General features: G+C 36.5%; 1 protein-coding gene across 10 annotated transcripts in view; it reads left to right on the forward strand.

The window, feature by feature from the left end:
• PTPRD (protein tyrosine phosphatase receptor type D) overlaps nucleotides 1–14,111 on the forward strand; it is a gene marked incomplete at both ends in the record, with an annotated part of 413,617 nt that overhangs the window by 277,026 nt on the left and 122,480 nt on the right. For all 10 annotated transcript variants that reach the window (XM_079706279.1, XM_079706285.1, XM_079706286.1 and 7 more), the window contains 2 exons: nucleotides 2,525–2,734; nucleotides 9,808–9,968. In XM_079706279.1, coding sequence (XP_079562405.1) covers nucleotides 2,525–2,734; nucleotides 9,808–9,968 — 371 coding nt within the window. The remainder of the gene's footprint in view (nucleotides 1–2,524; nucleotides 2,735–9,807; nucleotides 9,969–14,111) is intronic.

The following is a 14,111-nucleotide window of genomic DNA, read 5'->3' on the forward strand; positions in this document are numbered from 1 at the left end:
AATGAATGGCAGCAATGGGTCTAAGGAGCACCAAAGCACTAAAATCTGTTAAAGTACTTCCTCGAAGTCTTCTAAAGAAACCCTAGCAAAAGGTACTCACAGGGATGACAGTGATATGGATGAATTATGACAGTTGCCTACATCTGAAATATGAATAAAATCAAGGTAGGGTTTGATCAGTGAAGTAGAAGAGGGAACACAGTTGCATAAAAAACTGATGGTAAATGTTTCTGACTAACCAACTTCAAAAAGCTTTTCAGCGCTTCTGCACTGCATTTGTCCTTCTCTAAGTAATGGCCCATAAATGACTACATATCAACAATAACCTATGTAGTGACTTTTCAAGTATACCTTAAATATTTACATCAGAATTTTTAAAAACCCATGTTAAAAGAATCTAGGAAAAAGACATCTAAGTACGCATTTATCTGTGTTAATGAAAGCAGATGCACAAAAATTATATACTTAAGTATAGACTGAGTTAAAAGAGTTAACATTATTAATTTAGCCTAAACGTTGCAATTATGTTTCTTTGATATTGTGCAGCCATTAAGTAAATAAAAATATGGTTGGAAAAAATCTCTTACATGTAATTTCATTTTATTTCACCAATTGAATCCAGTATTGTCACTTTCTATTCTGCCTCAGTTTCCTCATTTATAAAATGGGGATAATGATAACCTATTTCATAGAGTTTTTATGAGTAAATGAACTAAGCCATATTTAGTCTCCTGAGAATGGTGCCTGGCACCTAGGAATTGGTTAACAAAGAAAGGCATTACTGTCATTATCTTCATTATTATAAAACCTAAATGTGACAACAGGATTGAAAGATAGTGCTAAGTTTCTGGACTTGCTTTATTACAACTCAGTTGGTCCATAATTGATCAGTCTACCTGAATTTATCATCAGATGGTCCCAATTTGCTAAACAAGTCTGCTGTGGTTTTTATAAAAGAACTTACATTTCATGTAATTTTAATTGTATCAAGAAACTCAAACTTAACAGAAAATTTGAGAACATTATAAGTATTCAATAACATGGGCACAAATTATCTATATAACCAAGAGGGTGATTTTTTACATTTTTAAGTTATAATTTTGACCAGCTGAGCACATTTACATTCTGTGTTGAAGAGACTGTAGTTTACCATCAGGTTCCTAACGTAAGGATTTGGTATTTGCCGTATATACAGTCTGCAGCCGTTATTATTACAGAAGCCTGGCCTTCATTGCACCAGGCTCTCAGATAGTCTTTTCCGTAGAGATAGTAAAACAAATCAGAATTCTTTCAAAACACCAGTTAAGTTGTCCCTTACATCAAAAGGCATCTCAGACTGCTATAAACTTCTTTTTCTCTGTTAAGCCCTATAAAATACCAGTATTTAATGGAAGCAGACAGAGATAACTTAAACATCATTTTGGAATTGTCATGAAATATCATTAACATGAGTTTCTCCTAATAAAAGAGTGAATGCAAAACAATAGAGTATCAAACCATAATTTGTACTTTTTTTTTTCTTTTAGAAATACATGAAGGAGTTGTGTGTGTACATGTTTATATTTGTTTTCTTCAGTGTAATAGTAAAATTATTTTTTCTCTACCCTGCCTTTATCACCTGGCAAGATAATTCAACATCTCCAGAGAGCTATTAGCTCCAGAAAAACTTGGTGCCATGATAAATGCAAGGAATTTTACCATTTTATCCCAAATGGTTAATCAAGGAACCAAGTCAAGCCAGAAATCATTAAATAAGTGACAATGTCTATTTAAAATATGTCAATTAGGGCTTCCCTGGTGGCGCAGTGGTTGGGAGTCCGCCTGCCGATGCAGGGGACGCGTGTTCGTGCCCCGGTCCGGGAGGGTCCCACGTGCTGCGGAGCGGCTGGGCCCGTGGGCCGTGGCCGCTGAGCCTGCGCGTCCGGAGCCTGTGCTCCGCAACGGGAGAGGCCGCAGCGGTGAGAGGCCCGCGTACCACAAAAAATATATATATATACATATATGTCAATTAAAAATTGGTCATCAGATTCTATTTCTGCTGATTTGAGGGAATATACATCATACAAGTTATCTCATTACTAAAAGTAATCTAAAATGGTACTAATCTCTCCAAAGGGTTGGTCTTTGAAAGTTTTGATGGCTTTATCTGAGGGTACTACTTGTTTAATAAGTAAGTGATAAAGCCTGCATGACGGGCTCTTGTGAATCAAGCTGATTTTTTCCATAGACAAGTTATAATGCATTCTTGTTCTTTGAGAGGACTTCATTAGAGTGGACAGTGATGTGAACTACCAGTAAAGGATCTAATTGTCCTGTGTTTACAGCCTGAGCCTTGCCATTCAGCGCCTTACCTTTGGAAGACAGAGAGACTGAGATTTAGTAATGCTGACATACTAGGCATATTGCGGACACATTGTATTTGGGTTGTTCCCAGCCCTGAATTAATTTCTCCCATTAAATTGTCATTAAGTTGGGTTATTGTTGTTTACATTTCTTTCTCTGTTTCCCACTTTTTTTCCTTTAGCTGCTTAAAGAGATATCTAGGAAACGCAGAAGCATTCGTTATGGGAGAGAAGTTGAATTGAAGCCATATATTGCCGCTCACTTTGATGTCCTTCCCACTGAGTTCACCCTGGGGGACGACAAACATTATGGTGGATTTACAAACAAGCAACTCCAAAGTGGTCAAGAATATGTCTTCTTTGTGTTAGCAGTGATGGAACACGCAGAGTCTGTAAGTTAATTGTGATGGCATCCATCTAATTTCCTATGGTATTCGTATACATTTTTCACCAGAATTTGGTTATTTGGGGATACATAGGTACATGCACCCTAATTATTTCTCAAGAGATTTCGCTAACTTAGATGTAGTAACAGGCTGCCTACTCTTTGAACATTGCTGAGTAATCTGCTTGAGATTTTGTTACAAGTAAGGCTGTGTCCCTAATGACAGGAAATTTAGATGGACATCTAGTTTATGAAGTGCCAAATTGATAGGGCATGGTTCTTTTGGTTGTTGTTGTTTGTTTTTTGTTTTGGCATTTGTATCTCTTAATCCCACACCCCTCTCTTGCCCTAACCCAGTCCCCACTGGTAACCGCTAGATTGTTCTTTGTGAGTCTGTTTCTGTTTTGTTATACACATTGGTTTTATTTTTTTGATTCCACATATAAGTGATGTCATACAGTATTTGTCTTTTTCTGACTTATTTCACTAAGCATAATTCTCTCTAGGTTCATCCAAGTTGTTGCAAATAGCATAATTCTTTTTTACGGCTGAGTAATATCCCATTGCATATATGTACATTTTCTTCATTCATCTGTTAATGGACACTTGGGTGGCTTCCATATCTTGACTATTGTAAATCATGCTGCTATGAACATTGGGGTACCTGTATGTTTTCAAACTAGCATTTTTATTTTCTTCAGATACATACTCAGGAGTAGGACTGCTGGATCATATGGTAGTTCTATTTTTAGTTTTTTGAGGAACCACCATACTGTGTTCCATAGTGGCTGCACCAATTTACATTCCCACCAACAGTGTACAAGGGTTCCCTTTATTCCACATCCTCGCCAACATTTGTTTTTTGATGATAGCCATTCTGACAGGTTTAAGGTGATATCTCATTGTGGCTTTGATGGGTATTTCTTGGATGGTTAGAGATGTTGAGCATCCTTTCATGTGCCTGTTGTCTGTATGTCTTCTTTCGAAAAATGTCTATTCAGGACTTCTGCCCATTTTTAATTGGGTTGTCTGTTTTTTTGATGTTGAGTTGTATGAGCTGTTTATATATTTTGGATATTAAGCCCTTATTGGTCATATCATTTGCAGATATTTTTCTCCCATTCAGTAGATTATCTTTTTGTTTTGTTGATGGTTTCCTTTGCTGTGCAAAAGCTTTTAAGTTTAATTAGGTCCATTTTTTGTTTGTTGTTTTTTGCTTTTATTTCTTTTGCCTTAGGAGATCCAAAAAAAAAAAATTGCTACAATTTATGTCAAAGAATGTTCTGCCTATGCTCTCTTCTAGGAGTTTTATGGTGTCAGGTCTTACATTTAGGTCTTTAATCCATTTTGAGTTTATTTTGTACATGGTGTGAGGGAATGTTCTAATCTCATTCTTTTACGGGTAGCTGTCCAGCTTTCCCAGCACCACTTGTTGAAAAGACTGTCTGTTCTCCATTGTATATTCTTGCCTCCTTTGTAGTAGAAAAATTGACCATAGGTGCATGGGTTTATTTCTAGAGCCTCTATTCTTTTCCACTGATCTGTGTGTCTGTTTTTGTGTCAGTACCATAGTATTTTGATTACTGTATCTTCATAGTATAGTCTGAAGTCAGGGAGCATGATTCCTCCAGCTTAGTTCTTTTTCTCTCAATATGGTTTTGGTTTTTCAGAATCTTTTGTGGTTCCATATAAATCTTAGTGTTGTTTTTGATCTGTGGAAAATGCCATGGGTAATTTGATAGGGATTGCATTAAATCTGTAGATTGCCTTGTGTAGTATGGACATTTTACGATATTAATTCTTCCAATCCAAGAACATGGAATATCTTCCCATTTCTTTTTATCATTTTCGAATTCCTTCATCAGTGTTTTATAGTTTTCAGAATATAGGTCTTTCACCTCCTTGGTTAAGTTTATTCCTAGATATTTTATTATTTTTGATGCAATTTTAAACAGGGTTGTTCTCTTGCTTTCTCTTTCTGATAGTTCATTATTAGTGTATAGAAAAGCAAGATTTCTGTATGTTAATCTTGTAACCTGCAACTTTACTGAATGTATTTGCTAATTCTAATAATATTTTTGGTGGTGACTTGAGGGTTTTCTATATATAGTACATGTCATCTGCATATAATGACAGTTTTAGTTCTTCCTTTCCAATTTGGATGCCTTTTATAGGGGCATGGTTCGTAAGACCTTTTGATGTGACACACATCTGGATAGGAGGGTGACAGCCATCATTGCTCATCTCCTTCCTCATCCTCTTAAAATGACTGTTCTCAAATATATATTTAATATTAGGTATGTTGCATAATACCTAGTAGATCTTAGCCTGTGTGATTACAATAGTAACTAACAAGCTCTGAGATTTAACATAGTACATTTCCAAGTACTTGAAAATATTGATTGAGGGGGGGTGATTGTATGTATTTTATTCTCCTATAACTACCAGTGAACCCATAGTGCTTTCTGCCCAGATTCAAGGGAAGTTCCATCTAGGAAAAGGCAAGCATAGCCTGTGTTTTAAATTATAGCAATTTACCAGGGACTTTATCAGTGAAAAGCCAAGAAAGTTAGAAAACAATTCAATAAAACAGAGAATTCCTAAGGTCCTCTAAATAATGAGTTGTCTTCTTTTATGTAATTCATCTTGCTCTTATGTTATTTTGTGCTTCAGTTGCTTTGAATGTTAAAAACAGAGAGAGAGGGCAAGAAATTGTAGATGGGAGGGAGGTAGATTTTGAAGTGGCGGTTCACATTAACATTTAATATACATATTCAAAACTATACCTTTCTAATGGGGCTTAAAACTGACAGGTGTGGCAACTAGATAGAGCCAGTCCCTTCCCCAGTATAGGAAGTCTGAGATATATCAAAGATTTCTCCATATCAGGTGTTAGCATGTACAGTGGGGCTTCTCTTCAAATGACTGAAGGAATTCCCTCGTGGAAAATCAAAACACAAAGGCAGCCTTTCTGCCTGGTTTTTTTTTTTTTTGCACACAGGATGTCATTTGAAAACAAAGTGATGGGCTTCCTGGAACTTTTAATGCACGGATATGCTTTCTCTTCCTAGTTGAAGGTTTTAAGGCAGAACATCAAGGGAATGGAATGTTGGAACCATCTTATCCTTTTTTTTAATGACTTTTAGATATTTGAAAGAAATTTTCTTTAAATAGCTCTAGGACGTTTCCGAAAGCACGTTCAGAGCACTGAGATAGATCAGAGAATCCAGGAAAAAGGAATCTCATCAGATCATGCACTGTCAGAGACTCTGGTTTCTAACAGACGTTTCAACTAGTTGATACATTTCATCACCATTGGTGAATAGTTCACCTCTTCCCTTAGTATGTCATCTCACTGTTTCATTAATTATATAATTAGGATTTCTTCCCAAATATATATTGTCTAAATTGCCCCTTTTCTCCATCATCTTTTTCAACATCGCTCTCAAAGCTAACAGTATTTCCTTTATGTTTCCTATGTGTGTTCATGCCAGCATTTATAGACTTGTATCCAGCTGGTATAATGCTCGTAGTGATACAGTCTTTTGTAAACCTCAAATTTTCAAGAGTGATTGTTAAAGTGGCTAACCACTCCAAGGGTGGGATGATAATTTGCATACAGAAAATATCCCCCTTCCCCCCCAAAGACATGAGCTTTTCCCCAATTAACTGCCTCATTAAGAATATCAAAGGACTGGTTTAGAATGACCAAACGTTTAATCTTTTCCATTACTCCCACATACTGAACAAATTCTACTTTTCATAAGGCTGATATCATTTTACCGTTATGTTTTCTTTTCATTTTCACATGTCTCTGTTTCCTGATTTGGGTTGGAAATCTATGTACTTTGGGAAAAACCTCTGCTTAGATTTCCATCTTGGCTAACCAAGATTATTATCTAAAAGGCTCTTGGTAAAGAATTTCAAATCAGAGAGTTTTGCTTACTTAAGTCTCCCAAACAATTTGAGTGTGACCTACAAAATGGAAAGGGGAAAATTTAAACCAAAACAAACAATTATATAAAAGAATCATGTTTCTTGCACATAGAGTGTATTTGCTAAGTCCTTTGTGTAAATCCTTACACTGTACATATCTTTTTTGTTTTTTTTAATCAGCCCCTAAGAAGGTTAGAAACCTATTGAGTTTTTGTATTCTTTAGATGCATTAGAAAATCTGAAAGTCTGGTCAATCTCTTTCCTGGACATAGTGAGGAAAATGGAAAGGGAGAATAGCATACAGGCATTTGGTGGGCATGTGTTCTCCAGATTGACTGCTGAGTTTGTCCTACTTAAATTCAGAATATATGCCCTAATTGTTAAAAAATGCAGACTGAAAATAATTAAATATATTTACTGATAGTGGAAAAATGAGTATACTCTTTCATGCTTTAATAATGTCAGTCAGCCATTTGAAAAAAATGAGCATTTTATTTGCTTCAACAAAGATTTTCTGGGAACCCACTAAATGCACAGTTCTGTACTTGCTGCTTTAAGCATACAAACTGTAAATAAATCTTTACTTTCAAGGAGTTTATAGTTTCATTAAAGAAGATAAGGCATGTACACAAATGAAAAACCAAAATAGAGTCTGGCCATTACCATTAAAAAACGAATAACTTCAAATTGTTAAAATGACTTTTACCTACATTTTGTGAAATGACCAATTATTTTCAGTTAAGGAGAGGCAGCTTCAACGGAGGCAAAATTTAAGTGAGGCCTTGGAGTCGGATTGCGGGAGCTAAATGTGGAACATGTGAGGGGGTTAAAGAGCGAGAAGAGAGCATTTTGGTAGCAGCAGCAAGAAGTCTATTGTGATGGAACACGTTATGTGTGGTAAGAAAGTTTCAAACAAAATTGTGGAGGCCCTTAAGAACCATGCTAAGATGTCTAGCTTTTATTTAGGAATCCCCAGAGAGCCTCCTGAAGGTTTTACAGATGCAGTTTAGGATCATAACTCTAGCAGCAGTGGAGACTGTTAGAGGAAGGAAGAAATTCTTGATATGGTTTGGGTGAACATGAATGAGGTAATGAGAAATGTGGTTGTGTGAGGCTGGAAAGAGGGTGGATGGACCTGAGGATCATCCACATGTGCACGTGTCCTTTTGAATTATGGTTTTCTCAGGCTATATGCCCAGGAGTAGGATCACTGGGTCATATGGTAGTTCTATTTGTAGTTTTTTAAGGAACCTCCATACTGTTCTCCATAGTGGCTGTACCAATTCACATTCCCACCAGCAGTGCAAGAGGGTTCCCTTTTCTCCACACCCTCTCCAGCATTTATGGTTTGTAGACTGTTTGAAGATGGCCATTTGGACCCGTGTGTGCTGACACCTCATTGTAGTTTTGATTTGCATCTCTAATAATTAGTGATGTTGAGCATCTTTTCATGTGCCTCTTGGCCATCTGTATGTCTTCTTTGGAAAAATGTCTATTTAGGTCTTCTGCCCAATTTTTAATTGGGTTGTTTGTTTTTTTGTTATTGAGCTGTGTGAGCTGTTTGTTTATTCTTAAGACATGTGGGGCAGCTCGTGAATGTGGACTGGTCTCTACTGGGAAAACCAGTATTTTAAAGAGGGGCAGAGTCAACAGAATATTTTTCTGAGAGAGTCTAAAATGGGACAGAACAAAACAAGATATTACAGAAACAGAATTCATGCATATGCAGTCCCTTCCTTCACCAAGTGACTTTCCATATATATATATATCTTTGCAACTTTATTGAGGAATAATTGCCAAATATAGTGGCACATATTTAAAATGCACAATGTGATGATTTTATATAGTTCTGTATACACAAATGCTGTGATTACCAAGATCAAGAAAATTGTTTGTTTCGTGTGTATGGTGAGAATGTTTAAGATCTACTCTCAGAAACTTTCAGGTATACCATTCTGTGTTACTCATATAGTCACCTTGCTGCACTTCAGATTTTCAGAACTCATTCTTCTTGTAACCATATAATATATGTCTTTCTCTGTCTGGCTTATTTCACTTAGCGTAAAGCCTTCCAGATTCATCCATGTCATCACAGATGGCAGGATTTTCTCCCTTTTTTTTCTCCTTTTAATGGCTGAATAATATTCCATTGTGTGTGTATGTATCTGTGTATATATATAACCACATTTATCCATTCATCCATAAAAAGAAACTTATGTTGCTTCCATGTGTTAGATAGTGTGAATATACTGCAGAGGACACAGGTATGCAGATATCTCTTTGAGACAGTGATTTCATTTCCTTTGGATATATACCCAGGAGTGGGATTTATCATATGGTACTTTTATTTCTAATGTCTGGAGGAACCAACATACTGTGTTCTCTAATGACTGTACCAATTTACATTCCCACAAACAGTGTATTTAAGGTTTTCCTTTTCTGTTTATCAATTTTCTCTTGAGAACAGTCATACCAACCTCTGAGCAGTACTGTAATAAAATTAAATAGATATGCTAAATCCTTTTAAGTAAGTTCTCAAAATGTTACCTTCTAAAAAGCCATATTGTTATCACTTTCATGTGTGTTGCATCTATAATTTGAACACTGGACTTTTCTTTTGCAGTTGTAGATTTTGGCCTTCATTTTCTTACTAAGGTGCAGTACTTAGGACTACTTACATAATTTAACGCAATACTGATATTTTGCTGTATAAATGTTTACTTTCTTTTAATTTGGTCTCAACTGAGTGAGTGATGATATCCTAATGGCTGGAACTATAATATTTTTCTATTTTTCACATCACATGTAACACATTGGCACAATGTAAATGCTCATTGAACATTTTGTGACTGCTTAATTTACTGGTACTCATACTTCATAAGATCATTTAATGTGCCACATATAGATCCCAGTGAAAAAGTATCTATGGAGTAATTTATACCATCAAAAATTTTATTGTAAAATACTTTAAAGGAAATTTCGATTACAAAAACCTCTTTTTTCTTCCTTTCTCTCCCTTCCTTTTTTATTTTACACACTTATTATCAAATCCACAATGTTCTGAATCTTTGCTTCTTCTAATGCTAAAGATACTTTCTAGAAAGGCATTATTTTATAACTAACATAGATTCTGTTTTTCCTCAGAAGATGTATGCAACCAGCCCTTACTCTGATCCTGTTGTGTCAATGGATTTGGATCCACAGCCAATCACAGATGAAGAAGAAGGCTTGATCTGGGTTGTAGGTCCTGTCCTTGCAGTGGTCTTTATCATCTGCATTGTCATAGCCATTCTTCTTTACAAAAGGTAGGTTTGCCCAATATTTCTATTGCAAAGACTTTTATTATCCTTCTAGGGTCATTGTGTGGTTGATCTTAGTAGAAAGACTTCCAATAATCACTGGACAAAAATGTGTCCATTAGCATTAGAACAAAATGTAAAGACTCAGCTATTTAAAATCTCATTCACCGTGTGGTATAGACTCTGTTGCCTAGCAGGCATGGATCCCAACCTCCATCTTCTGAGATACTTACTTATGCAGAATGAGTGCTTTGCATGACAGCTGAGATGTTACTACATTCACAAGCAGATAATCCCAAGGAAGCTCAAACTGGATTGTTTTAGATCAAGTTTGTACATTTGTGTCCATTTCATAAGTCTAACTAACTTGCACATGGGCTGAGATTCCCCACCCTCCCCTCACCCCTGTGGCTATTTTCAAAAGTGGCTAACAATTGAAGAGCAAAGAAAGAAAAGAGAGGAAGAGATGAACTTTTCCCATTTGTGTCCAAGAGGAAATGCAAGGTACCATTTTCCTTTAAGAAAAATATAACCTTAGTCTTGATACCCCCCCCCCAACGTATCAATACGATTTAGTGTCTGACCACAGGTGGGATGCAAATAACCCATATTTACCCATGTTTTCTGATCCACTCTTGTCAATCCCATTTCTGCCTCCATTACACATAAGCAAGATTTCTTCCCCTAGGTCACTGCTTAGGCAGTTGGATAGAAGACGTGAGTAATTCTTCTTCCCCTTAATCCTTTCTGACCTAAAAAATATAATGTACAAAATTTTAACAATTAACAGCTACTCTCTTAAACATGTAGAATGACTAAATTCTGAATTCTCTCCCTTTATATCAATTTTTCTTTTCTTCCATTCCAAATTTTATTTTCAGGAACCTTTAATCTGTGTTTCGTTTGTAGTGTGTCATCTGTTGGAATGCCACTGAAGTTACTCTCTTCTTTCTGCAAGATAGTTTGTCTCTCTTCTTCCCTCACTATAACCTTGACCTTCAAAATTAGATGAGAATGTCTTCATTTTGATTGATTCTTGCTTACATGTTTTAATCTGACAAGATATCTTATTTTCATTATCTCTTTTTCCTACCCATATATCTCCCTTTATTGGGTTTACATTAATTATTCCTACCTGCATTCCTTTGTTCTTATGTTCTTGGAATAGCTCTTTTTTCGTAAGCTCTTCTTTTGACTCCAAAAAATACTTTTCAAGACAGACACTTCTCCCTTGAAAAACTCTCTCTTATGAGGCTGTATTCCATTCTACTCCAGAGCTGAGGAAAAAAGGACAAGTTAAAGAAGTTCATACCATAGCCCATTAAATCGCCTATCCTCTTCTAGAATTAGAGAAAGAAAAAAAAATCCATCATTATTTTTCCTGATCACTCAATTGTCCACTCCATAAAATAATAGCTAGCTGAGAAAGCAAGTGCTTGACAGGCCAAAATATTTTAGTTGATGGTTTCAGTCTTCCCATCCCAGTCTGTATCTTATCAGTGTGTATGGTAAGGAGCCTGTTGTAGTTGATCACTTCTCTCTTATGTAGGAGCTAAAGGGCAGGAAGTGCGAGGTCCCCACATATTCCAGAACAGTAAGAGATCCTATGTGAGTCCGAGTCCAGGCAGCAGCTTTGCTGTTCAGGTACCACACTTATTATCAGAAGAGAATACAAGAAGAAAAAAAGTAAAAATAGAATTCTAATTGTTTTCTGTAAAACATTTATTTAAGTGGTCACATCCTGCTGTGGGAGTCAGATCAGAAAACAACTGGTTGCTGACAGTTGCAGTTCTAGATCATATCACGTGACATTGTGTGATGACTCAAAATGAACAAGATGCTTACCTTTTTTTAAGTGGTGAATCTATCCGGCTATCATTAAGTCATGCCACGCAGTAGATATGGGCGTGGCCCTGTGAATGTGAAGAAATAAGATTATAAGCTTGGTAATTAGTGGGTTGGCCAAAAAGTTCGCTCGGGGTTTTCCAGATGAAAACCCCGAGCGAACTTTTTGGCCAACCCACTAGAAATCCTTTTAAAGTTTTCTGTATCCACACGTGCTTGAAAAAAATAAACTCAGTTATAGTTTTTCCTAATCCTGCAAAAAGAGGCATCGTATTTAAAGATTTTTATGACTGTTGAAGTTGCATTTCAGTGTGTGCATATGTAAGCATCGTCTAATGCAATTGTTGGGAAATGCACACATCCTCGAATGCTAAGTATATTTAGCTAACCATCTGAAAGCCCATGAAGCATTTCTGAAATAGAAATGCTTGCTTCAGCAGTAAAGAACATTCCTGACTTGAAATTCAAGTAGACCCAACAATGTCCTTCCTGATTATCATGAAACAGTTCAAGAGGAAATCTTCTGTAGGCAATGAATAGTGTCTTTAATAGCTTGGATTCTGAGCAAAGAAAATTATATAACAAACAAACACACTATATCCCTCTTTTTAGGTGCCTTTCAGTTTATACATAGGTCATTGGTAATGACTCAGAATGGAATGTATTATTATCATCATTATTATTTTTCAAGTATTTCACTGCCTGTGTGCAAATAATACTTTGAGTAGGGAATGAGTATAAAATATTGTTGACTCACATATATCCTGTTGGTAATACACACCTGTTTACAAGACTACTTGTGTTAGGAATGGGTCTGTAGCTGTGGATGGTTCGTCCATATAAAGAAATACATTTCACTGAGCTCTCTGAGGAGGCTTTGAGACTTACCCCTATTAATTATATTAATATGGAAGAGCACACTTTCATTTCACATTCTATTCATCTGACTTTGTTTTAAATTTAATCATTTAAAAACTATAATATATTGAGAATCAATGACAAAACATGTCATGGAGCCTCTGTAAGGGCCTAAAGGGCCATCAGAATACTAAAATGTGTTTGGTAGGTCTTTAGTGTTAATTTTCTTGCACTAGGATTCTTTGGAAATTCGGTTCTCTACATGTGATACATACAATGATTTAACAATTTAAACTGCAGAGAGAAGAGGTAGCAAAGTTTAGAAAAATACTAAACTAGGAGGCAGGAAACCTGAGTTCAGGTCCCAGCTCTGTGACTAGGTGGCTCTATGGGGTAGAAAGTCATGCTACCACTCCTGGCCTCGGTTTCTTCACTTTTATAAAATAAGTAAGTATGTAGATTAGATAATTGACCTTTTTAAATCTGAGAACCTAAAAAAAACAAGTAACAGAATTAGTACTATATTATTTCTGCCTCCAGTGCACGTGTAAGTTTTCTAAATGACTCCATGTCATCTATCCTCCCCTACAAAGAAAAAAATCCATAAGGCAATTGAAGGCTCTTTGATGTTCATCTACCCTGCACATCTGCTACACATGTAAGGCTTTTCAGTCGTTAGTTCTAAAACTGTGCAGGAATTATTCCTAGAGAAAATGTTCTTAAAATAAAATGTTAACCTGACTGACTCTATGAAAAGTATTTACCGTGTAGTATGGAAGGAAAAAAAAAAATGGATTAGGAGGTTGGAAAGCGCTAAGGCATGGTCTAGACCAAATTCACATTCTTGAATAGTAATAGTCTAACGTGAATGGGTGCTGTAGCAAGTAAATAATTTCCATTCCCCACCCCAAGATGTTTTGTTTATGTGTGAAGACCGTGCGGTAGATGTGACTAAAATATAAACTTCAGCTTTTTCACCTTTTCCCAGAGCCAACATTGGCTCCCTGTGGGCTCTACCTCTTTAATTCTTCTTTTTGTATCAACCCTACGTATATTTCCAAGGTGTTATCAAAGAAAGAAATGCAGTCCAGACTATTCTGAGGTGCTATGAAGAAATAGGCTGCCACGCCCCACCACTCTGGGCAATGCCTTCCCTACACCTGGAAAGCCTTTCCGCTCACTCCACAACCACTCCTCCTGGCCTGGCCAAACCTAACTCACCTTTTAGAAATAAGCTAAGCTAAGATCCACTTACTAAATGAAAGCCTTTCTGAGTGACTGTCCTCCTCCTGTCCTCTGTGCTGTACCAGTTCAGGCTGCCTTAGGGTCCCCTGCTGTATGATCTTAGAGCACTTTCTACTTCTCTATATTATAGAACCTACCCCATTACTGCCACTGCCCATTTTCTTGGCTTTCTACCCCCACTAAACTGTAGGTCAAGGACTC

Source organism: Hyperoodon ampullatus (genome assembly GCF_949752795.1).
Source record: "Hyperoodon ampullatus genome assembly, chromosome: 6".
In the NCBI taxonomy this organism is placed as follows: domain Eukaryota; kingdom Metazoa; phylum Chordata; class Mammalia; order Artiodactyla; family Ziphiidae; genus Hyperoodon; species Hyperoodon ampullatus.